Source organism: Rattus norvegicus, chromosome 10 (genome assembly GCF_036323735.1).
Source record: "Rattus norvegicus strain BN/NHsdMcwi chromosome 10, GRCr8, whole genome shotgun sequence".
In the NCBI taxonomy this organism is placed as follows: domain Eukaryota; kingdom Metazoa; phylum Chordata; class Mammalia; order Rodentia; family Muridae; genus Rattus; species Rattus norvegicus.
The window spans coordinates 57,207,175-57,231,404 of record NC_086028.1 but is presented as its reverse complement, the minus strand read 5'-3'; the positions used below and the strand labels follow the sequence as shown (position 1 = coordinate 57,231,404).

The following is a 24,230-nucleotide window of genomic DNA, read 5'->3' as shown; positions in this document are numbered from 1 at the left end:
TTCCCTTTTGCCTGCTCTATTATATCTTAGAGTTTTCTGTTGATTGGAGCTGGGTGAGAACAGACCACACACTTAAGGCAGGATTAATTAGCCAAGGATTGAAAGTGAGATCACAGCACAGGGCAGCGGCTATCTGATTCCATTATCTAAGAACGTGGAGCTGCTGTCAACACTGTCCAAGCAAACTATCGCCTGCCAAGTTCTATTTTTAAATAGAGGTATAATTCATATGCCACAGAATTCACTCTTTCAAAGGGTACATCCCAGTGACTTCCAGACGTCTGGTCATAGCCATCACTGCCATGTCGTTCCAGAACATTGTCCTCCAAAGAAACACCATCCGGATCAGTAATCACTATGAGTCCTGTCAGTGGAATCCAGCAGATGTGGCCCATTTTGTCTGTCTGCTTCCCTTTGCGATGTTTCTGAACGTTGCCTAATCAATGCTTATGGCTGTTATGTTACTCTGTGGTGCAGATACGCCATATTCTGTTTATCCATTGATCGGCTGATGGCCATTGAAATGGTTCCCACTTTTTGGCTATTGTAAATAACTGTTTCTCTCTCTCTCTCTCTCTCTCTCTCTCTCTCTCTCTCTCTCTGTGTGTGTGTGTGTGTGTGTGTGTGTGTGCATGCACGTGCACGGTCAACTATCTTCATGCATACCTAGACTTAGAATTTTTTAAAATTAATTTATTTTTATTTTTTTACTTACTCACTTTATATCTTGCTCACTTCCCCCCCCCCCAAGAGTTAGAATTTTTGTACATTTTGTTTAACCTTTTGAAGAACTGCCAGAGTCTTCCAAAGCAGCACCCGTTGTGTTTCACATTACCTCTGGTCTCCTTGATGCTCATGTCCCCTGCCTTTTAGGTTAGAGCTTCCTTGTTAGTACTTTGAATTTTCACTTCCCTAATGACTAGCTATGTGGGCATCCTGACATGTGTTTATTGGTCACTTGCTTTTCCTTTTGGAGCACTTTCTATTCAAATCCTTTGCCCCCCGGCTGTCTTTATGCTGTTAAGCTCTCTCGCTCTCGCTGTACCCCCAGCACTGGAATCTTTCCAGATACACGAGTTACAAATATTTTCCCATCCTACCAGTTGTTGTTCCGTTTCTCCAATGGTGTCTTTTGATACACAGACATTTAAAATTTTTCTTGAAGTCCAGCTAAGCCATTTTCATTGTCTATGCTTTTGGTTTTATATCCAAGAAACCATTACTTAACCCAAGAGCATGAAGATTTATATGTTTTAAGTATTTTATAGTTTTAGCTCTTGTGCTTAGCTTTTTTTTTTTTAAATCAATGTACTTGGAAATTTTTGTGTATGATATGGCATAGGGATTCAACTTTATTCTTTTTTTTGGTTCTTTTTTTTTTTTTTTTTTTTTTTCGGAGCTGGGGACCAAACCCAAGGCCTTGCGCTTGCTAGGCAAGCGCTCTACCACTGAGCTAAATCCCCAACCCCTCAACTTTATTCTTAACTGAAGTCTTATATGTGTCTCTATATGAAGGAGGCTAGAGGCATTAGATCTCCTTGAGGTGAAATTACAGGTTCTTGTGACCTGTCTGGCGTAAGTGTTGGCATCTAAACTCAGGTCCTCTGTAAGAACAGAAAGTGCTCTTAACCACCAAGCTGTCTCTCCAGCCACATTGCTTTGCACATAGGTGACTAGCTGTCCCAGAACTGTGTACTGAAACGACTTTCCTCCATCTTGAATTGCTTGGGCATCCTTGTCCAAATTAGCTGGTGGTAGGCATATGGATTTAAATCTAGATGTTCCATTTTACTCTGCATATATATAAATATATGCAACTTTTTCTTCTGCAAGATTCCTCTGGCTAGTCTCTATTTGTACATGAAATTTAGGGTGAGGTTGCTCATTTCTGCAAGCGGGCCAGCTGGGACTGTGTTGAATCTGGAGATCAGCCTGGAGTCTTACCTTCACACCATCATCAGTCCTAAGCCATTCTTATGGAATGTCCTTATATTTACCCAAGTCTTCTTTATTTCTCTCTTTAAAGCTAATGCGTGCACGTGCATGTGTGCATGTGCATGTACGTGTGAGAGTGTGGTATATGTCCATGTATGTGCACAGAGGCTGATGGAGGGTGTCAGGTGTCCTGTCATTCTCCTCTGTTCCCCTGGGACAGGGTCTCTCACTGAATCTGGAACTGGGATGGTCAGCAAGTCCAGATTCCTCCTGTGTCTGCCTCCTGCAGCAATGGGGTACAAGCACGTGCTGCACACTGGTTTTTACATGGGTTTTTATAGGATTTCAAATCAGGTCCTTTTGCTTGCACAGCAAGGGCTCTTACCTACTGAGCCATCACTCTAGCTCCCTCTTCTTTAATTTCTTTCAATGATGTTTTATGGTTTTTAATAAACAAGCCCAAACACTTGTATTATTAAATTTGCTTCTAAGTATTTTCTTCTATTGTAAGTGGAATTGTTCCTTAATTTCATTTTCAGATTTTTGTTTTAAGTATGTAGCAATGCCACTGACCTTGTACATTGATCGAATGTCTTGACATTCTGATAGATGCATTCTGATCTATACGCATGTGGGCATGTGTGTTTGTAAGAGTGTGTGTAAGAGCAGAGGTATTTCTTAGTATTTTCTGGACATAGGATCCTGTCACCTCCAAATAGAGGTAGGTTTTGCATCTTTCTTTCCAGACTGATTACATTTTATTTCTCCTTGTTGCCTAGTTTCCCTGACTAGGTCCTTGAGAATAATGTTCAATAAAACAGGAAGAACAGGGTCTTCTTGTCCTATTCCTCATCACTTGGGGACGTTTTCAGTCTCATCATTACATATGTTTATTGCAGTATTTTTGATTTATTTATTCTTATGTGAACGAGTGCTTTACTGCGTGTATGTCTTTATCCCACATTTGTGCCTGGTTGCCTGCAAAGGTCAAATGAGGGGAACTGTGACTGGGTATGTGGGTGCTGGGAATTGAGCCCAGGTCCTCTGCAAGAGCAGCCAGTGTTCTTCTTTTTTTTTTTTTTGGAGCTGGGGACTGAACCCAGGGCCTTACACTTGTTAGGCAAGCGCTCTACCACTGAGCTAAATCCCCAACCCCACAGCCAGTGTTCTTAACTGGTAAGCCATCTCATTAGCCTCAGTTTTGGGTTTTTTGAAGGTGTCCTTTGTCTGGTTGAAATGGAGGTCCCTCGAATCCCTGGATTGTTGGAGATTATCACCATTTGTAGGCGTTGGGCTCCTCTATTGAGATGCTGATGGGGTTTTCCACCCCTGGTTCTGTTTCTCTGGTATATTTGATTTGTACACACCTCGTGATCTCTGAGTTCCTTGACCGCTTCTGCCATATTGCTAACCTCTCATGCTCAGGGTTCAAATCTTCCAGAATCATTAATCCTGATAGTCTTTGAGATATCCCCTAAGACTCACCTGTGCTCAGAGCTCTTTTCATTCCTAAACAATCATATCATTGTGGACGGCAAAGAAGCAGTCAGTGCCTAGGTACCCCGATCAACTTCTCTGCCTCTGTCTTTGCAGAAAGCACTGCTCCCCAGCTGCTCACTCCCTGATTTATGTCTCTGCATCTAGATACATGGTTTCCAAAGAGTTGTCCCTGGGCCAACAGCATTAGCATCACTTGGGGACTTGTCAGAAATGTGAGGGAGGGAGTCCCACCGAGCCAGACACAGCCAGTCAAATTCTGGAAGAGCTTAGGAGCTGTTTTAACTAGTCCTCTAAGGGACCCTGCTGCTTGTTCAAACTTAAGAGTGATTAAGGCTTATGATGCTGAGCTGGTTCTAGGGGATGCACCATTTCCCTCTCCCCGCCTTGTTTCAGTCATGGAGTTTGATATCTTTCTTGCACAGCTTTGGCTCTCCTTTCATGTTTAGCAATATTTGGGTTTGTGTTCCACTCTGTTTGTAGCTGCCTGTTAGCAGAGCTCCGAGTGATGGAATCTGTCTATCCAGCACAACCTGCTGTCATGTGATTATTAGGGAGAGCTAGGAAATGCTACGGGGTAGCTCAGCTCCCAATTTCTTCCGCCTGCCTGTTTCCAGCTTCTCAGGGTGTCCCATACCTCACTTGTTCATCTTCTCCTCACACATGGGGCGGGCTGTCTTTGCTTGGCACACGCAAGGGTCAGGGAAGGCTTGTGGCTCATCCACTGCAGATGTCCAACTTCTTGCAGATTTCCCTGGCTCTGGTGCTTCCTCTGGAGCCTGCTGTGTTCTTCAAGCTTCCTCCACATGCCTCAGTTCTTCCACTGCAGAGCTCAGCTCTGGCCCTCTTTTCTCCTGAGCTGGATTTCTGGGCATTTGGCCTTTGTAGTCACTCGAGGCTCCATACTGAGAAGGGTGCACAGTCCATGTTACGTTCCGCTGTCACCATCTTGAAATCCTTGATGATTTTGAATAAGGGGTTCTAAGCTTCCATTTCTTCCAAGGCCCTGCTGATTCTGTAGCCATCCCTAGCTCCATCCTTCAGAACGCTCTGCCTTTTACTTCATGTGTGGTGTGTGTGTGTGTGTGTGTGTGTGTGTGTGTGTGTGTGCTGTGTGTGTGTGTGGTGTGTGGTGTGTGTGTGTGTGTGTGTGGTGTGTGTGTGTGTGTGGTGTGTGTGTGGTGTGTGTGTGGTGTGTGTGTGTGTGTGGTGTGTGTGTGGTGTGTGTGTGTGGTGTGTGTGTGTGTGTGGTGTGTGTGTGTGGTGTGTGTGTGGTGTGTGTGGTGTGTGTGTGTGGTGTGTGTATGTATGTGTGTGGTGTGGTGTGTATATATGTTTGTGTGGTATGTGTGTGTATGGGTATGGTGTGTGTGTGTGGTGTGTGTGTGTGGTGTGTGTGTGGTGTGTGTGGTGTGTGTGTGTGGTGTGTGTATGTATGTGTGTGGTGTGGTGTGTATATATGTTTGTGTGGTATGTGTGTGTGTATGGGTATGGTGTGTGTGTGTGGTGTGTATGTGTGGTGTGTGTGTGTGGTGTGTGTGTGGTGTGGTGTGTATATATGTTTGTGTGGTATGTGTGTGTGTGTATGGGTGTGGTGTGTGTGTGTGGTGTGTATGTTTGGTGTGTGTGTGTGGTGTGTGTGTGTGTGTTTGTGTGGTGTGTGTTTGTGTGGTGTGGTGTGTGTGTGGTGTGGTGTGTATATATGTTTGTGTGGTATGTGTGTGTGTATGGGTGTGGTGTGGTGTGTGGTGTGTATGTTTGGTGTGTGTGTGTGGTGTGTGTGGTGTGTGTTTGTGTGGTGTGTGTTTGTGTGGTATGTGTTTGTGTGGTGTGTGTGTGTGGTGTGGTGTGTATATATGTTTGTGTGGTATGTGTGTGTGTATGGGTGTGGTGTGGTGTGTGTGGTGTGGTGTGTTTGTGGTATGTGTGTGTGTATGGGTGTGGTGTGTGTGTGGTGTGTATGTGTGGTGTGTGTGTGTGGTGTGTGTGTGTGGTGTGTGTATGTATGTGTGTGGTGTGTGTGTGTGGTGTATGTGGTGTGGTGTGTGTGTATGTGTGTGGTGTGTGTGTGTGTGGTGTGTGCTGTGTGTGTGTGTGGTGTGTATGTATGTGTGTGGTATGTGTGTGGTGTGTGTGGTGTGTGTATGTATGTGTGTGGTGTGTGTGTGGTGTGTGTGGTATGGTGTGTGTTTGTGTGGTGTGTGTATGTATGTGTGTGGTGTGTGTGTGTGTGTGGTGTATGTGGTGTGGTGTGGTGTGTGTGTGTGATGTGTGTATGTATGTGTGTGGTGTGGTATGTGTGTGTGTGGTGTGTGTATGTGTGTGTGTGTGGTGTGTGTGTGTATGTGTGTGTGTGTGTATGTGTGTGGTGTGTGTGTGGTGTGTGTGGTATGGTGTGTGTGTGTGGTGTGTGTGTGTATGTGTGTGGTGTGTGTGTGGTGTGTGTGGTATGGTGTGTGTGTGGTGTGTGTATGTATGTGTGTGTGGTGTGTGTGTGTGGTGTATGTGGTGTGGTATGGTGTGTGTGTGTGGCGTGTGTATGTGTGTGTGTGGTGTGTGTGTGTGTGGTGTATGTGGTGTGGTATGGTGTGTGTATGTATGTGTGTGGTGTGGTATGTGTGTGTGTGTGGTGTGGTATGTGTGTGTGTGGTGTGTGTGTGTGTGGTGTATGTGGTGTGGTGTGTGTGTGTGGTGTATGTGTGTGTGGTGTGTGTGTGTATGTATGTGTGTGGTGTATGTGGTGTGGTGTGTGTGTGTGGTGTATGTGTGTGTGGTGTGTGTGTGTATGTATGTGTGTGGTGTGGTGTGGTGTGGTGTGTGTGTGGTGTGGTATGTGTGTGGTGTGTGTGTGTGTGTGTGGTGTGGTATGTGTGTGTGTGTGGTGTGTGTGTGGTGTGTGTGTGTGTGGTGTGTGTGTGGTATGGTGTGTGTGTGTGGCGTGTGTATGTGTGTGTGTATGTGTGTGTGTGGGGTGTGTGTGTGGTGTGTGTGGTATGGTGTGTGTGTGTGGTGTGTGTATGTATGTGTGTGGTGTGGTATGTGTGTGTGTGGTGTGGTATGTGTGTGTGTATGTGTGTGTGTGGTGTGTGTGTGTGTGGTGTATGTGGTGTGGTGTGTGTGTGGTGTATGTGTGTGTGGTGTGTGTGTGTGTATATATGTGTGTGGTGTGGTGTGGTGTGTGTGTGGTGTGGTATGTGTGTGGTGTGTGTGTGTGGTGTGGTATGTGTGTGTGTGGTGTGTGTGTGGTGTGTGTGTGTGTGTGGTGTGGTGTGGTGTGTGTGGTGTGTGTATGTATGTGTGTGGTGTGGTGTGTGTGTGTGTGGTGTGGTATGTGTATGTGTGTGGTGTGTGTGTGGTGTGTGTGTGTGTGTGTGTGTGTGTGTGTTTGGTGTGTACTTAGCAGTTGGGCTTTCAGAGGACATTCCTTCTTATTTTCCATTGCTGCTGGAGAACCATGCGGAAGTAATTTATGTCCTTTGTAGAGGTTTGGGGCAGAGGAAAAAGTCTGGGTCATGCAATCAGTTTACTGTCTTCATTCTGCACTACAGTGACACTCCTAAAATAGAAGTGCAGTGACACTGTGCTGCTGTGACAGTGGAACCCGAGTCACTGCTACCTGCAGAATGGAGGGGAATGAATGCCCCCACCTTGGCATGCATGACCGTCCCTCCTCCCCACTGTTATCAGGTCCCAGGGTTAGTGAGGGCTCTGTTACCACAAGGATTAAACATCCTTGGGCAGCTACCATGAAGGACAGTAAAAAGAGACCATCAGACTATTGCTAAGGCCTGAGACACTGAGATCACCTCAGACGTTCTAGGCATTTCTCCCTTTCTCCTTCAACCACGCTGGGTTTCTAGTTCAGTGGAGACGGGCTGGCTTGTTGACGCTCAGGCCCACTTGGAGCACCTCCCTACTTCATCTCTAGATCTCGCTGTCCTGGGCTCTTCCTCCAGGAAGCTGCCCTGAGATCCCAGCCTCCTCCACTGCCTCTACAGCCCAGCACAGTTCATCTGCCCCTCACCTACCCATCTGAGCACAGTTGTGTCTTTCTGGCTTGCACTGTCCTTCCACAGCCTGGCATATGAGGCCATCATGACCCCAGAGCAGTCGGTCAGGTATCCAGACATTCACTCACTCACTCACTCCCACAATGCTTTGTGTCAGACCCAGTGCTAGATAGTCAGCTTCAGGAAGGGCCTCACATTTGATTGATTGCTCATCTTCCAGTCCACTTGGGGATGTTACCGTTCAGTCAACCAGCTGCTCTAACAAGATGGGGGTAAAATAAAGAGGGCTCTGAGAGGACACAGAGCCAGAGAGGAGACTTCAGAGGCGAAGGAAGCTTTTCTGGGATCAGGACAGACCAAGGGGGACAGACCAGGTGGAGGGAACAGGTGTAGAGGTGAGGAGGAAGGTATGAGAAGCCAGGAGGTTTGGGACTACATGGAGTCCATCTTATTTTCTTTCCTGTTTCTTTGTTTTTGTTTTTGTTTGTTTATTTGTTTTTTTGAGATTGGGTCTCACCAGGCCCTTCAGCCTAGCTGTGGGCTAGAGCCCCTCCTGCCTGACTCTCTTGAGTGCTACGGTTACGTGTGTGTAGCACCAGACCTGGACTTCATTCTCACTGAAGTTGGGATATGAGGAACGAGGATGGGAAATTATAAGGGATGCGGGGGTGTTCTTGGGGGAGGAGGCAGGGAAAGAAGGCTGAAGCTGGAGGTCCTGTATGTAGGCTGAGGAATTAGGGGCTCTCTGAGGAGTGACTCAGTCTTTGAAATGATCGAAGCCGGGTCACGACGAGCTGGCTTTGGCAGAGTTCACTATGAAAAGCAACCTGGAGGATCAAAGGAGCACCTCAGGACCTAGTCACCATGGGCCCGGAATTGTGGGTAGTGAGCTTTACTAACCTGCTAACCAGTAGTGCTGCGCATTTGGGGGAGAGCCTGTTTACGAGGCACAGACAGGCTTTTCTACAGCAGCCTCCTTTATGAACTGAACTGAGCCTGCTCCCAAAGCCCAGAAACAGGAGAGTATAGGGCACAGAGGGGCTTCAGGATTCCCATGCCATGGGAGAACAGACAGAGAATTCCTAGAGTCTTCTCTAGGTCTGAAGCCCTCCCCAGAAGCCGCCGAACCGCCCCTTGAATGCTTCTCTTGTTCAACATGTTCACCGAAAGAGATCAGTTCATAGCTGCACACTTTGCTGCCCTTGCTGGAGGGAGCTTGTGGTTTTCTGGAAGATGGATGGAAAGAGGAAAAAGATTACTTGGGAAGTCATTAGCAAGGGTTGGAAGTGTCTCTTTGGGAGAGATGCTGTGGCCAAACACCCCAGAACGTATAAACTTGAGAAAGGCAAGATGTGTGGGACTACAGCCTGGAGCATCAGTGGCCCCAGCTCCTAACTCCCAGTCCCCAGACTTCAACCCTGAGCCCTAAACCCTAAGCTCTAAGTGCAGCCTCTAACCCCAGCTTCCAGTCTGCAGCCTGCAGCCTACAGCCAACTCTGCATAACCATCCTGCTTCCTAGAGCTTCTGGCCGCTCCTGTGACAGAAGCACAGCTTAAGCTGAGGTAAAGTGGTTGGGCCCAGGGGCCCTGGAAAGTTGCAGGCTAAGTGGGGTCTCATTTAGGCAACGCTGAGCCAGATGCACATTTGGCTAATGGTCCATGTCCTGGGAGCCTACTAATCAGGAAACCGGGTTCCAAAGCTAAGATGATTCCTCTGTCACTAGTGGTAACTCTGAGGGGAGATAAAGCTGGTCTGAGCTGAGAAGGCAAGGCCAGCCTGCTGCTGCTGCTGCTGCTGCTGCTGCTGCTGCTCCTGCCGCCGCCGCCGCCGCCTCCTCTGTACACATCAGTTATATTGTAGATAGTAGGCCCACCACCATGGGGACAGTTCTGCAATTATAGCACACTGGGTGGTGGGGTGGCTGAGCAGGAGGATTTGAATTCCAGGCAAGCCTGGGCTACACAGTGAGACCCTCTTTTCAAAATAACAGGGGGCTGATCAGGTTGGAGGGACACAAGGTAGGGGAAGTGGCAAGAATAGCCAGATGCATTGTGTAGATCTATAAAATAGCAAAGGAAAAAACAAACTGACAGCTACAGAAGGACTCGCTCTGGCCTCCCTCAGCACACTCATCAGTCTCGCCCAGTCCCTGCTCTAGCATCAGTGTAGGGGAAACTAAGCCTGCAGGAAATGCTGGCCAAGCTCGACACCCTTTGCTGACAGTCCCTGCTCTGCTCTCTTCCTCCCATCCTTAGCCTCTGCCTCAAAGACTCTCCCCTCACCACCCGAGCCTTCCCGGGAAAGCCTTGACCTAGAGATTCCCAAGAGGGAGAGGCAGGATAATGGGAGCAAGAAGACATCAGAACCAGGGAGCTCATGGCGAAGTGATGGAGCCCCACTGAGTCTATGAAGGGTTTGTTTTGCAGAGGTGGAAGCCACAGTCATTTCAGGTGCAGGATGGGAAGGACCTGCACTCCTAGATGTAGCCTACTGAGTTTACATAGGAGTAGCCATGCTCTTAGCTGGCTGTAAGATCTCCTAGCTTGGCTTTGATCTCCTTCCCTGATATTTCCTTCTTTAAGTCTTTAAGTGCACCAGTATCTCAAGGTCACGGGCCTCCTGGCTTCCCCAGCTCTCTGTATCCCAGCCTCCCCAGCAGCAAGAGTCTCAGATCCATAGGCTACTTCCTCATCAGATAATCTTGCTGGTGAAAAGTCTGCCCCAGCTCAAAGCTTTACTTGCTTTGAGGTCATGAAACCAGCACTGGGACCAGAAGCTCATAAAGGCTCTAGGTGTGAAACTTGTGGTGTAAGCCAAAATGGCCCCCCTCATCTTGGTAGGTGTGCAAGAAATGCCAGTACATGTTCATTATAGTCAGAGCTGTGATCAGTGCTCCAGAGAGTTCTTGGTTTGGGCTTTACTGTTCCTAGTTCTGAATTATTTTATCTCCTATCTTGTGGTTTGTGAGTGACGCCTGACGGGTCATGTGCTCCAGGCTGAGGCTTCGCCGCATATGGTCCTGGGCTGAAACACCTCAAAGGCCTCCTGAGAAGGGTGCTTGGCTTTCCTCCGTCCCATCTGGCTGGCCTGTCCCATCTCTCCTCTCCCTCAAACAAGAGCCTGGGTACAGGCAGGGCAGGGGACCGAAGCTTCCATCTGCTATGTTTCTCTAGACTGGCAGTGTCACAGCATTCTGATTGTACCTCAGAGGGAGCAAGACATTACCCATCCTATCCAAGGAAGCAATTGCTCCCTTCCTAGAGGTGAGGACTCTTGTCAGTCCTGGATGGAGGCAGCAGGCACAGGGAGGGCGGTGTGTCACTCCATTCCCCAGTCCGTTATGCAAAATGGCTGGCAGAGGCTAGCAGTGGAGGCCTTGGGAGATGGTAGACTCCCAGTGTGTGCCTTCTAAGCCAGGGTGGAGGGAGGGCGCCAGGCCACGGAGAGTCACTGCCGTGCTCACAAGGATCCCTGAACGCTGGCATTCGGAAGACTCAGGTTGAGAGTCTCCAGGATGAAGTCAGCACCTTTGGTGCTCTTCTTGCTTTCTGGCACAGCCATGGCTGATCCTTTTTGCCCAGAACCCAGCTAATTATGTCGCTGGTTTCTGGATGCAGTAGAAGCAAGCAGCAGGAGCTTCAGATGTGGAGATACTGCGAGTCGCTGTTGCACCGAAGCTTGGCTTCCTTCCTTATTATATTCATATAAACGGGCTTCCTGCCCAGGGTCACCCGCCCCCGCATCCTGTCTCCCCTGGACTTGGCATGCCTTGAGCATGATGTTTGCTGACCGCTCGAAACACCCTGTCTTTCGCTCTTCCTTTGGAAGCTCAGACCATGGCTCTGCTGAAGGCTCCCAGGGGCTTCAGCTGAAAATGGTCCCCTGCTCCCCATCCATCATGGCTGACTGCATTCCGCACCGGGCTCCATGCAGAGGTTTTTCTTGCCCTGGACACCCCTTGCTTTCCATCTCTGTATCCCCATAGCCCTTGGCACCATGAGCAGGAAACAGAATGTGTGTCTGGAATGTGTGACCTCATTTCTGTGTTAGGGAAAGTGATTTCGCCCAGATCCACCTACACTCTTGTGGCCTCACGTGACATACAAGAGCGATGCCTGACATTGGTATCCGATGCTGGGTCTTCCCTGGTTTCTGTTTCCATCTGGGTTACATTTACTCTCATTCCTCCAATGCGGTTTGTGACCATCTCATCATGCTGGGTGCCGGCCACCCCACGAAGGCCCAGACCTTTCTTCTCCAACTGGACTCTTACTGGACACTAACTCTGTCCTGTGTCCAATAGGCACTGTACCACTGGCTCTGGGGAGATCTCGGAGATCCCTAACACATTAGCCATTGTCTCTGTCCATCTGGCTCTGCCTTGTGTTGTAATGAGGGCAAGAGACAAGATCATGAGCTAGTTGTCACAAGTAAATCAGTAAATAACACACTAAGCGCAAACTGGACAGGGTGGCACACACCTTTGATCCAGCATAAGGGAGGCTAAGGGCAGGCAGATCTCTGAGTTCAAGGCCAGCCTGGTCTGCATTGAGTTCCAGGCTAGACAGGGCTACGCAGTGAGACCCTATGTCAAAAATCAACAACAACAACTACAGCAACAACAACAACGGTGATCCTCATGAATTGGGTGTTGGTTAATTGCCTACCTGTGTTCTAAGAGCTCCAAGTATCACTGTACAGGGACCCTCTGAGCAAAGGACCAGTGTAGCCCTCTATTTTTGAAGTCTGTGGCATAGAGGCTATGTAACTGGCTCCCATAGACACAGTAAGTAAAAGACAGCTTTCAGTATCCAAAGAGTCTCAAGAGAGCATTGTGTCCATAGTGTTTTATAGGAATGAAGCCCAGAAAGGGAAAGAGAGGCACATTGGATCACACAGTGGGCTGGTGTGAACCAATTGGATCACACAGTGGGTTGGTGTGAACCAAGTCCTAGCCTCAGACCCCAGATGGATGCACTTTTCATTCATAGACCCCTATTCTGAGGAGGAGGGAAAGAGAGACTTGGATCCAGGTGACATGAGCCGTGGAGGCAGTTGTGACAGGCAGAGGCTGGAAATAGGGACTCTGAGGATGGTGTCTTGGATCGCAAATGTAGAGTAAGACACATTTGGAAAAGGAGTCACAGAAGGCCCTAGAGGACTGGCTGGGAAGACAGAGCCATTTCCTGGATAGCACTGCCCAGGAGTCCAGTGGGGGGAGGGGACAGGGTAACCTCATATAATCTAGGAGATCCTGGAGGGGGTGTCCCTCAGTGCTTGGACACTTGCTTAGAAAACCAGGGTTGCTTCAGATGTATTTTTGGTGGGTGCGGTAGGGAGCAACGCAGAATTACTCAGGGATTCCTAGTCATGGAAAATGTGAAGTGTCTGGGAAGTTTCCACAGAAGCCATAGGCAGCAGGATGCACAGATGACAGAGAAGTCTGGTTAGAGAGAGGTTTGTTTAACTACTGTTGCCTAAACAGAGTGCCCAGCTCAGACCCTTACAGGACAGTGTGATGGGAAAAGGGGGGCAGCATCTAGAAGCTGCCTCATAAGATTGGAGAGGAGCCAGCAAAGATAGGCCTGGGAAAGGTCAAGGGCATAACCAAGGAGCTAGGCAGCACTCAGCGATGATGTCATGGGTTGGGTGCTGGCTCACACACAAAGGCCAAAGGCTAACACTGAGGTGGGTAGGACAGGGTGGGAAATTTGGGTGGTATGTCTGCCACCCTCAGCTCTGGAGGGGTAGTGGGAACTGCCAGCAGCTCCTCAGGGGAGCAGCAGAGCAGTGACCCAGGGCTATTGTCCTTTTTGTTTCCGCAGGAGAAGGGGCCACAGCGTGCACGTCCAGCATCTTGCAAGAGAAGCAGCGTGAGTTACACCCACAGAGACCTTGCTTTTCCTTCCATTGGATGAATGGTGGCTCCTGGGCCTGGTCCCCTTTGAGGCTTAGAGCTCCAAGGATAGAAGGATCTCTTTCCCATTTTGCTCCTGGGTGGGAACAGAAAGCCTAGGTCCACTAAGCCTGGGTTTTGGCAGCTCTCCTGAGACCCCATGTTTCTAAGCCATCCATGCTAGGCAGTTCTGGTGTCAAAGCTAGAGCCAGGGCATGAGGCCGATAGCTCTGATAGGGGTGGGGTAGAGCATGCAGGATCATTGAAAGTTTGGTGACTGTCATCTGCATGGTGATGGAGACTGAGAGGGACCGGAAAGGCAGCCCCCTTGAGCCTTTCAGGCCATCAACATTTGGATGTCAACTTCCAGCAGTCATGGTCGGTCCTGTGCTAACCAAGATTAGAACAAATGAGGTCGTTCAAGGCTGTGTTCCAGAGAATGGTCCCTTTTAAATACATGGTTTACTTTCCAGATATCCAGATATTGTCATTTTATGTGTGAGTGTGGACAAGTGTGAGGTCAGAGGACATCTCTCGGGAGTTGGTTCTTACCTTCCATCATGGGTTCTGGGGTCAAACTCAGGTTCAGGCTTGCCGTGCAAGCACCTCTACCACTGAGTCATCTCAGCAGCCCTAGACGTGCTGGCCCTTAAACTCCACTCCCAGAAGGACTGGCTCTGTAGTCAGTATCCTAGGATTGACTTTGGGGTGTCCTGCCCTTGTCTTTTTCCTTTTTCCTGTCTCACACCAGCCTATCTTGACTTCTGCCAGTTTTCTTAGGAAGATGGGTAAGGGATTGGATGTACTAAGGTCATGCCAGGATGCTGGTCACATGTCCTGTGGACACATCAGGTGGACTTGGTGGGCAGCACCTGTGCCAAGTCTTGCCTTTGCTATGGGCAATGTTGACTTCCATATGTGGCTAGGTTTGGGGCAAAGGCTCAGAACTTCCCTCATTTCCTGCCTGCTGCTCTGCTTGTGGCTATAGCTTTGGGGAGGCTCAACCCATTTTGCTAACTAGCTCCCCAGGCCCCAACTTGAGGCCTTCGTTCAAGCTCTCTCCTCCTCTGCTGAGCTTCTGTGAAGGGTATGTAAACACCAGCGTCCACAGCCCTGTGGTCCAGGCCTTCAGTACAGCTTCCCTGATCCCCCATGTCATAATGCACAGACGAGGGGATTACTGCTCAGAAGGGCTGGTGGCCATGAGTTCTTCTGTCACAACTGACCACTAGGGTACTGACAGAGAGAAAGGACAGGGTGCCAGGAAAGAGGGGCAGAGAGATTTGTGCCTGCAGGTTCTTAAGTTTTGGAGGTGACAAAGTGGTAACACAGAGACTGAGGCCTTAATGAAAAGAATTGGTTACAGAATTTGCTAGAGCTGAGCCACTACACTAGGAGACAGGGAGTGCGAGAGGCCCCAGCCCTGGCTGCAGCTGTGCGTGTGTTTTGGGTGGGTGGGTGGAAGGTCTTTGGAGAAGGAGGGCAGGGAACAGCTTGGGACTGGTGGTTTGAATAATGGCAGGGTTTCTACTTCACTGGTTCCCTGGTTACCTGGCACCTGGCCCTGGTTCCCTCAGGTTAGAGGAAGACAGGCTTGGCGGGCAAGTGATAGCTACAATAGGTATCTGGGTGTGGATCGGGCTGTGGCTGGCTGGTTTTGAAAGGCATATTCATGGGCAAGTTTCGTCTCTGTTTGAACTAGCCCATGGAGGATTGCCAACGTCTCACTGACCAGCAAGTCCCCAATATATTGAACTACCAAGAAGTTAAAAAAACAAAAAACAAAAACCAAAAAACCAAAACAACAACAACAAAAAAACAAAAACAAAAACAAAAACAAAAACAAAAACAAGGAACAAGAACAACAAGGTGGGCAGGAAGAGCACAGATTAACTGTGCTGGGATTCCTTTCTTTCTTCCTTTCTTTCTTCCTTTCTCCCTTCCTTCCTTCCTTTCTTTCTTTCTTTCTTTCTTTCTTTCTTTCTTTCTTTCTTTCTTTCTTTCTTTCTTTTTAATATTTACACAGAGTCTCACTGTGTGTAGCCCGAGCTGGCCTCAAACTTTTGGCAATCCTTCTGTGTCAGCTTCCTAAGTACGAGGAGTCCAGGCATGTACCATTATGGCTTAATGCTGCAGGGCCTTTAGCAATAAATAGCTTGGAGGTGAAAGCTAGCACCTGAAACTGGCTTTGTCACCAACAGGCGGTCCCAGCTCCTTTCCCCACAGTTGCCACATACGCAATTGAATTGACAGAATGCTTGGTGTCTCCTGAGCCTCCCTGGGAAAAAAAATTGCATTTCAATAGCGGCAAAGTCTTTTTTATTTCGTGGTTATAGATTTTGGTCAAAATTATATTGCTGAAAGCTGTTATTGTATCCTGCTCCTTGAGGATATTTTTTATGAAGGAAAGAATATCAGTTGATGTTAAGAAGAATTTTAGAGTCATAAAATCTGTGTCTTGGAGGCTTTCTGGGCTGATGCTACCCAAGTTGAAACCCAGTATGTTTGGCAGGGAGGAAACTTAAGCTGTAACCTCCTTTTCTATGATGGCGAAAGTCTTTAGCTGAGAGTAATGTTTTTCACATTACTCTATAATTATGTTCTGCCTACAATTTCAGACATTAAAACCATTTTTTTTCTTTTATGAAGTGGTGGTGGTAATTGGTGGTAATGTGTTTGTTTATTTTTAAATCCTAAATGGGCAAAACAAATGTTAGTGACCTGAATTTAAAAAGGAGATGTCCACGGCTTACGTTTAGAATGTGTTTTTCCACTGGGCATTTCAAAACTCTGAAAATAAGGTATTACTCTGGGTGAGGCATCAGATTCCTGCCACCGGGGCGTGGCGCTGTGATGTCTGGGCTTTAAAGGGGGAAAGGTCTATGCATTATATTCAGAAAGATGGCGGAACCCCCTGCTTTCTAGGTCGGCTGAGGGTGTCAGAGGCCATATAACAGATGCACAGAAAGGGTCTTACAGTTCTCAGTTACACCTTGCATTTGCGTAAGTCTTCACAGCTGGAACCTCTGGGCCAGATGTGGGGGTGCATCTCGTGGAGCTCAGTAGCATTGACTGTCTGCTCATCCCAGGGCTGCCTGGCTTACCATCATGGGAACTGTTTCTCCCCTGTCATGATTGAGATATGAAGCAGCCTCTGCCCTACCCACCCCCCACCCCACCCATGGGATCACAAGAAGAAGGCTTGGTCTCCAGCTGGAGGGTCCAACCACTGACAAGTGATAGAGTAATAATTTGATATTCACTGGGAGGCAGCAGCAATTAGTGGAGTCGTTTTCTTGGAGGTCATCTCTTGTCCCTAGCCCCGTGGCCTGCCTCTGTTTCCTGTCCACCCTGAAGTGAACAACTTTGTGATTTCACATCTTTCTGTCGTCTTCCACCACATCACAGATATACCAGAACCCCAGTAAACCCTTACACCTTTACATCGTCTCTCTTTGTCACAAGGATAGAAAGCTGAGCGATGGGTGCGAGGCTGCCCAGCCTTATGTCTAGCAGCTCTGGGGCTTGTGTGCTTAGGACTCTGACCCTTGGTGGCTTCCACGCAGTCCTGCGTCTGTCTGCTAGTGGACAGATGGCCTGGAATCCCAAGACCACCTGTGCTATTTAGAACCAGGTGAGAAGAAGCTGGGGAATGCTCAGGTGTGAGGACAGGCTGGGGTCATGGGCCAGGGGGCAGGGGGCCTGGGCCATTTCTTCCTGCTTGCCTTGCAGTCATGACCAGGAGAAAGGCACATGGAGTCCTGTTGGCACATGGAGTCCCTGTGGGTCTGTTATTCCAGGTGTTTTTGCTGCTGTCTCTTTGTCCCCTGGTTTCCTTTGTCCATATCTCTGTGTGTTTCTGCCTTTCACTGCCTGGTGACAACAGGGACATTTTCAGATACCTCCTGTGTGTGCGTGAGCCTTCGCCTGGTCCTGCGGGTCCTGACAGACCAAAGCTCACTGCTCTGTCCTTCCTTCAGAGAGAAAAGGACCAATCTCCACAAAGCCAAAGTCCAAACCTGGGCTCCCTCTAGACATCACCCCCGCCATTTTCACGACCACCACCACCACCGTGCCAAATTGAACCCCAGGGCAGCACGTTGCCTCCAGCAGAACTCAGGCTCCCCTCCTTCTCTTGGCCCCATCCTTCATCTAAGGGAAGCCTAGCCTTCTCTTGCCTAACCAGCCTGGCTTCCCACACTGGCCTCCATGGCTCGTGTCTCCCACTTCTGTCCTTAGGAGTGGCAGGGAGGTCTCACTCACCTGCTGTCCAGTGCTCCCTGTCCCCCGTCTGTCCTCTGTCTCCTTCCATCGGTGTGTCTCTGCTGTGGACAGTGGAGAAGCCTGAGATCCCACCCATCCCAGCATCCCAGTGGAAGTGCAGAGGCATCCTCCTTCCTGGCAAACAGCAGAAAGGATGCAGGTCCCTGGGGACCCTTCCCTTACTTCCTCTCCATGGCTGCAGAGACTGGATGTCATGCTACATGTAGAGAATTGTCCTGTCCTTGGCATGGGCTTCCTGCATTGTCTATAGGGCAGGAGTCCACTGCCTCTACTCATACCTACCATAAGTATCCCCAAAGGGCTCCCCTATCCCTCTGCCTCAGTAGCTGTTTGTAGAAACAGGCTTTGCCCTCTCATACCCATTGGATCTGGAGTGTGGAAGGGCTGACACCATGATTCCCAGGTTACCAGGTGAAAACAAGATGGGCAGGAGCCGATGACTTCTGAGGAAGGCAGTCATTCTGTCGGCTCCGATCCACAAACTCAGAGGTTATCCGTGCCTGGCCAATTTGGATCCAAGCTCCCTCCTTTCCTCAGCTTCTCCTTCCCAGGTGCCCCAGTGCTCTGTCCATCCTGTTACACAGCTACTTTCTGAAGGAACAGTTTCATCAACACTCATCAGCCCCTAGCCCCACAACCCTGCCCCCAATCTCTTTGGTCCAGACTGTTCGTAGGAAGGGACCCATGAGGACATCTGGAGCTTCCTCTACACGGAAAAAGTTTACCTGCTGTGGCCCTCAGGGTCCGGCCTAGCCCACACGGCTTACAACAGGAACTTGATACATGCTGCCTGTCAAATGGCTTTCCCGAGGGCCAGCACGGTGGGACAGCTCTTCACAGCCACGTTTTCGGATCAGAGTGGAGTGCTTCCTCTAAAGTTCCTGGATCAGAACCTGGCAGCAACCAATGCTAAGGTCCAGTGTTCTGACCCCAGACTGACTGACTCTGTATCTCCATCTATATCCTAGCTTCAGTCAGAGCCTGACGTATCAAGGGCCTGAGTCTAGACTCCAGGCCCTGGCTCAAGTCTGAACTTGGATCCTCAGTTCAGATGTTGAGGGCAGCTCGGTATCACTCTCCCCACTGGACAAGGTTGATGTCTCAGCCCATTGCCTAGGCTTCCTCCCTAGAAGCCCTCAGATCACAGTCCGATTGGGATGACCCCCCCCCCCCAGACACGGTGTACAAAGCCCCTTTCCCACAGCTGGCCTTCCCCTCCTCCGCTTGGTAACTGGTATCTTTTCCTGGCCTGTGTGGGCAGCTTGCTGAGCACAGCTGCAGACAGGCTATATTTAGCCGGCTTTAATGAGCTCAGGGTGGCAGACGTCCGCCTTGGGAGCACTTCTGCTCGCATGTGTGCGTATGTTTGGGCCTGGCATGCTTTCTTCCTTTGTGCTCGCGCATGAATTCGCTCCCCCTACCCGTGTGGTTGTGTGCACTCGTATGTGGCAGTGCACTGGCTAGCTAGCAAGTGCCATGAGAGCAGACGCAATTCTCTCCGCACAGCATCTCTGCGGTGTGGTGGTTGTGTGCAGTTCTGACGCTTGTGGAGCAGAGTGGGAGCAAATCATTAGTCTGTTGGCTTGTTTGTTGAAGAATATTTAATGAATACCTTTATTATCCAGGGCTGTGGTAGTCTCTGGGGATAAAACAGAGCAGAGCCAAATGAACACAGTCTATCTCCTAAGGGTTTTATAGTCTGGGAGATGGAGGAGAGAGTCCTCAAATAACTATAAAATTACAACTGTGGGCTGAAGAGATGGCTCAGCAGATAATGGTGCTTGCTGTCAAGGCTGCCAACCTAAATTTTATCCCTGGAACGAACACTGTAGGAGAGAATCAGTTCCCACAAGTTGTCTTCTCTTCTCTACATGTGTACCATGGCACATGAGTGCACACACACACACACACACACACACACACACACACACACACACCACACGCATTGAAAGAATTTTTGGTCTACAGAGTTGGCTTAGCAGCTAAGAGGACTGGCCTTTCTTCCAGAGGACCCAGGTTCAATTTTCAGAACTCACATGGCAGTTAACAACCATCTCTAACTTTAGTCCCAGGGCATCCAGAACCCTCTTCTGGCCTCCACAGGCAACAGGCATGCAGTGCTACACAGACATCCATGCAGGCTGAACACCTATACACATAAAACAAAAATTAAAATAATTAAAGACAATTATAAAGATTTGTCCTAGGAAAGATAGCTATGCTGCTTTGTGGGGGCATGCGGGGGAGGATGAGACATCCCCACCTCAAGGAGGAAGGAACAGGGCTGTTTCTGTAAGAAATTTGTGTATGTGGGCAGTATAAAAAAAAAAGTCCAGAGAAACAAAGGTGCAAGGGCCCTGTGGTGAGAAGGAGAAGGGGATGTTTGCCAACTGAGAGGCAGAAATGGCTGAGTTCAGAAGGAAAGAAGAATGTGGGGAAAGGTAGACAGAGTGGAGGCTCTAGACAGACTATGGTTGTCAAAGAAGTATGAGGCCAGAGCAAGGGTTCGCCTAGAGGATATGGTGAGCTCTCAGAGCTGTAGGATGTAGCCTGGGACTCAGGCAGAGGTCCAGCAGAGGGAATGCTCATAAACCACATGAGGAGGGGAGCCTTGCACAGGGACCCAAGGCACAGCTGATCAAGATGGCAGCCATGGCTTCAGCTTCATGGAGTGTGTGATGGGGGAGCCCTCCTCTCCCCTGTTCTCCTATGGTTTAGCTTTACCAGAAGCCCTGGGGCTTCCTCCTCATCAGCGACAGGGGCAAGGGTGTATAGCCAGTGGGAGGGGTCAACGGAGACCACTCAGTGCAGACCACTGACTTGATGTGGAGGAACAGCGCTCTGTTTTTCTGAAAGCCAGTGTGACTTCGACCTTGGGTTCCCACCTGGCCGGGCAGATGAAGGATTCCCTCTCTGTGAGGACACAGCCGTCTCCTTCCCTAATTTAATGTCACCATCCCTGAGGCTCTACATCTCACCCAACACTGTGCACATATGGGCAGGATCCTGTGCCCACACTGGAGCGTATACCAACCTTTAACCCAGTCCCTAGCCTCCCACTTGTCTCCATCTATAGCTCCCAGTAGATGGGTCTCAAGGTAGCCAGGCCTTGCGGGGTCCCCTTCCTCATGGGATTGTGAAGGGCTCAGCCTCTGTCCTTCCCTCACCTGGAGTGGTGAGGTGGGAACCTTTGTTTTTCAACTTGAAAGGTTCTCTGTGTCTTCAAATCCCCTTTTCCTGGTAACAAAGGGAAAACAAGAGCCAGAGAGCTTCACCACAAACCTCGAGGCCAGGAGTTGGAGCAGGCAGAAGATACAAAGTCAGAGCTCAGAAAGGAAAAAAAAATCACCTTGTTACATGCACTTTGAAAATATTCTTAGTTTTGATCTGTTTTTTTTGAGTAGGCCGTGCATGAACAAGGTAAAAGACTCAAAAGGCATGAACGATGACGCACGTACCTCCCTCTTCTTGCTCCGCGCCCAGCTCACCCAGCCCTTCTTCCCAGACGTGGAGAGGATGACGAGTGTCTCATGTCCCACTCCAGACTCTGCAAACATGAACATATCCATAAATATTCACTTCCATATATATTTTTATATATACCCCCACACAGATGGGAGCGCTCCGTGTGCGTTTCCCCCCTTGCCTGCTGTGGATAATATACCGTGATTCTCTTCCTGTCTCTGAACATCTACAACGCTCGGGTTCATTGATCTTGGCCTCGAGTGTGAGCTAGATCTCGGTGGTGCACTTTATTTAGCCTGTCCCCTATAGGTTGCCTCTCACCATTCAGTATTGTAAACATCATGGCTGTGGCTGACTGGGTGCGTGTGACATGTCCATCACATGGACTTGGCCTTGCTGGGTCATGGGCATTTTGTAGTTTTAATGGCACTACCATATGGCCCACCAGAGAGGTTGTATTGGCTCTCACTCTCACAGCAACAAATAAAGAAAACCTGTTTTCTCATAGGGTGTTGATAGTGGTTTATCCGACAAACACTAGCAAGTGATTATGGGTGGTCTTAGCAAACTTCAGGGTTCTCAGCACTTTTGTGTGTGTGAGAGTCATTTTCTGTCCCTTGGCTGGGAGCCACTGAGACTGGAAGGGTGACTGAAGGGGGCTGGATAAGGGGGCTGCATTCTATTGTGAGAATGTGGTCTTCTGGGCAGGCAAGCCCAGGATGACTACACAGGGAATAGGCAGGTTCCATTGTCCCAGAGGGCTCCTGTACCCAATGACAGGGGCCACCGGACGGTAGAGGACTGAAGAGATCGTCCCTTTCTATTCACTTCCTCATTTTAGAAAGAACAAAGCCAGGCCTGACCTGAGGCCTGGGTTCAAATCCTTGTGTGTATCAGTTACCTTTTCTCACTACTGGGACAAAATATGTCAGGAACTTAAAGGAGAAAATGGCTTCGTCGTTGTTGTTGTTTTGACTCAGTTTCAGTTCATGTGTAGAAGGCCTGGCCATGAAAGCCTTGACCTTAGAGGCTGATATCTGCCACCTTGACCCCAGGTCCACAACAACCTCCTTAAAACGGCACCACCATCTGGGACAAACACAAACCAATGTAAATGTAAAAACGTTTTACATTCAAGCCTTCCACTTCATCTGGAGAAAGATTCCCTTAACACTTATGAGCCTTGGCTGTTTCCGTGAGGTGTTCAGAAAGACATGAAGATTGCTCTAGACACTTGAGACACAGATGAAGGTTCCTATGTTAAGTACGGAGGGTCCAGTGAGGACACCAGATTGGGGTTGTCACACCTTTCTGGTCATCTTACCAGCCTTGGTTTAAGATAGTGGCTTTCTATCCCTGACGTGGGTTTCCTTAGCTGAGTTATTTCTCCAAGCTGTTCCCATGCTCATTTAGGGTGACCACCAGTATGTTCTTAAGAGGGTCTTACTAAGGCCCAGACCCTAGTAGGGGCCAAGGGCCAAGCTTCCAAGTGGCAAGTGTCTCTTTAAAGAGGTTCACTGAAGACCTCTACCTGTTAGCTAAGCAAAGTCAGGTGGGTACTATTAGATTTTGTCTTTGAGAAGGTTAATGAGACACAGGAGGAATCTGTTTCTAGATCCTCCTAACACTGGGTGAAAATTCCATCCCAGCATCCCTACCAAGTGGATATTGCATAACCTGCTTACATAACCTGGGTGAAGAAAAGCTCCCAGCCTACAGGCCAGCACAGGCCACTGTAGACAGCTGTAAACACTTCCAAAGTAGGCTCAAGCCGTAGATACTCAATCCACCATGACATGCTGTTGTCCTGCCCTGGACTCCCTTGGCTCAAACATGGCTCAGCTTGCATCTGTAACTGGATCTGTGTCGTGAATCTGCAATGTAGATATGTGCTGGTTGGACCTGTGGTGTGGAACTACAGTGTACATTTACTGAGTGATCTGTAGTGTGGATCTGTGGAGTGGGGCTGTAGCGTGGATCTACTGGGTGTATCCACAGAGTAAGGAGATCTGTGACGGCATCCATGGCATGGGTCTACATGTACATCAGCTGCGTTAATTTGTCTTGAAAATCTGCTATACCCAGCACAGCTTCTAGAGCATGGATCTACAGAGTGGCTCTCCAGTGTGGATTCTGCACCCTGGGCAAGCAGTCTGTATTTGCAGGTCCACTTGGGTCTACTTTGCTCTGGGCTGGCCCCTACACTTTCTATAGTTATCAGTCTCTACCTATGTCCTCAGTGTGGCCTGAAGTCCTCATTGGGAGTTGTAATTCTGGTTTGGACAATCTCACTTTGCGGCCCTGCATTATGTAGACTGAGTTACATGGCCTACATAAGTTTTAGACATGTAACTTCGACATGGTCACATGATTTTGTTTTGCTCACATGATCTCCAAGCTTGGGATCCTTGTAGCTTTATGCTGGATTTGTTTGGATATTTAAAGCTCTGACCCAAGTTGGGTGATAACCAGTCGAGTAGAAGTCAGAAAGGGATAGTGAGCTATGTGTTAAAACCAAATACAAGATTTAAGCTCGTTACCAGCTTGCAAATGTAGTAACACAAGCTTATAGTGTCCACCCAGTGTACATATTCATAAATACTTTGAGAGTAAAATAAATATGTGCTAACTAAGGAAGTGGTAGAAAATCTAGAAAAGTAGAGAAGAGGAGGAGCTCAATCCCTGTCCCAGCATGCAGAAAAAGTTACACCATTTTGGTGATTTCCTTTGTCTACCAGGCTCAGACCCCTGCCTCATCCCTTCTACCTACTTAGAATGTTATTTCTCAAGGCTGGAGTCTGGGGCATCTGTAGGGGAGGGTGACCTGGAGTCTGGATGGTGACTGAAGTTAGGGGCTTCCCAGTCCAGTTCTGCGGAGCCTTCAGGGACTGTTAGGCAACAATACTGGGCTAGAGTCAGGAAGAAGGCTCATGTTAGCCAACTTACTGGTAAAAAAAATTAAAAACCAAACCAAACCAAACCAAAAACAAAAGCAAAACCCCAGAAAAACAAACCAAACCAACCAACCAAACATTGCTTGATACGATTACCTTTAGATAAAAATAGGTCGAACACTCAGTGGAACTCAGCCAGACCTAGTTCACTTTCATTTTTCAATAGCCCCCAGGCTTTCATTGGACTG

At 48.8% G+C, this 24,230-nt stretch overlaps 1 protein-coding gene across 2 annotated transcripts in view; it reads left to right on the top strand.

Annotated features, from left to right (window-relative positions):
- Positions 1–24,230, top strand: part of Pitpnm3 (PITPNM family member 3) — a 91,957-nt gene that overhangs the window by 33,782 nt on the left and 33,945 nt on the right. The window contains exon 4 of one of the 2 annotated variants that reach the window (XM_039087319.2): positions 13,269–13,316. The exons of the other annotated variant lie outside the window; for it this stretch is intronic. Coding sequence (XP_038943247.1) covers positions 13,269–13,316 — 48 coding nt within the window. The remainder of the gene's footprint in view (positions 1–13,268; positions 13,317–24,230) is intronic. 2 annotated transcript variants of the gene reach the window in all.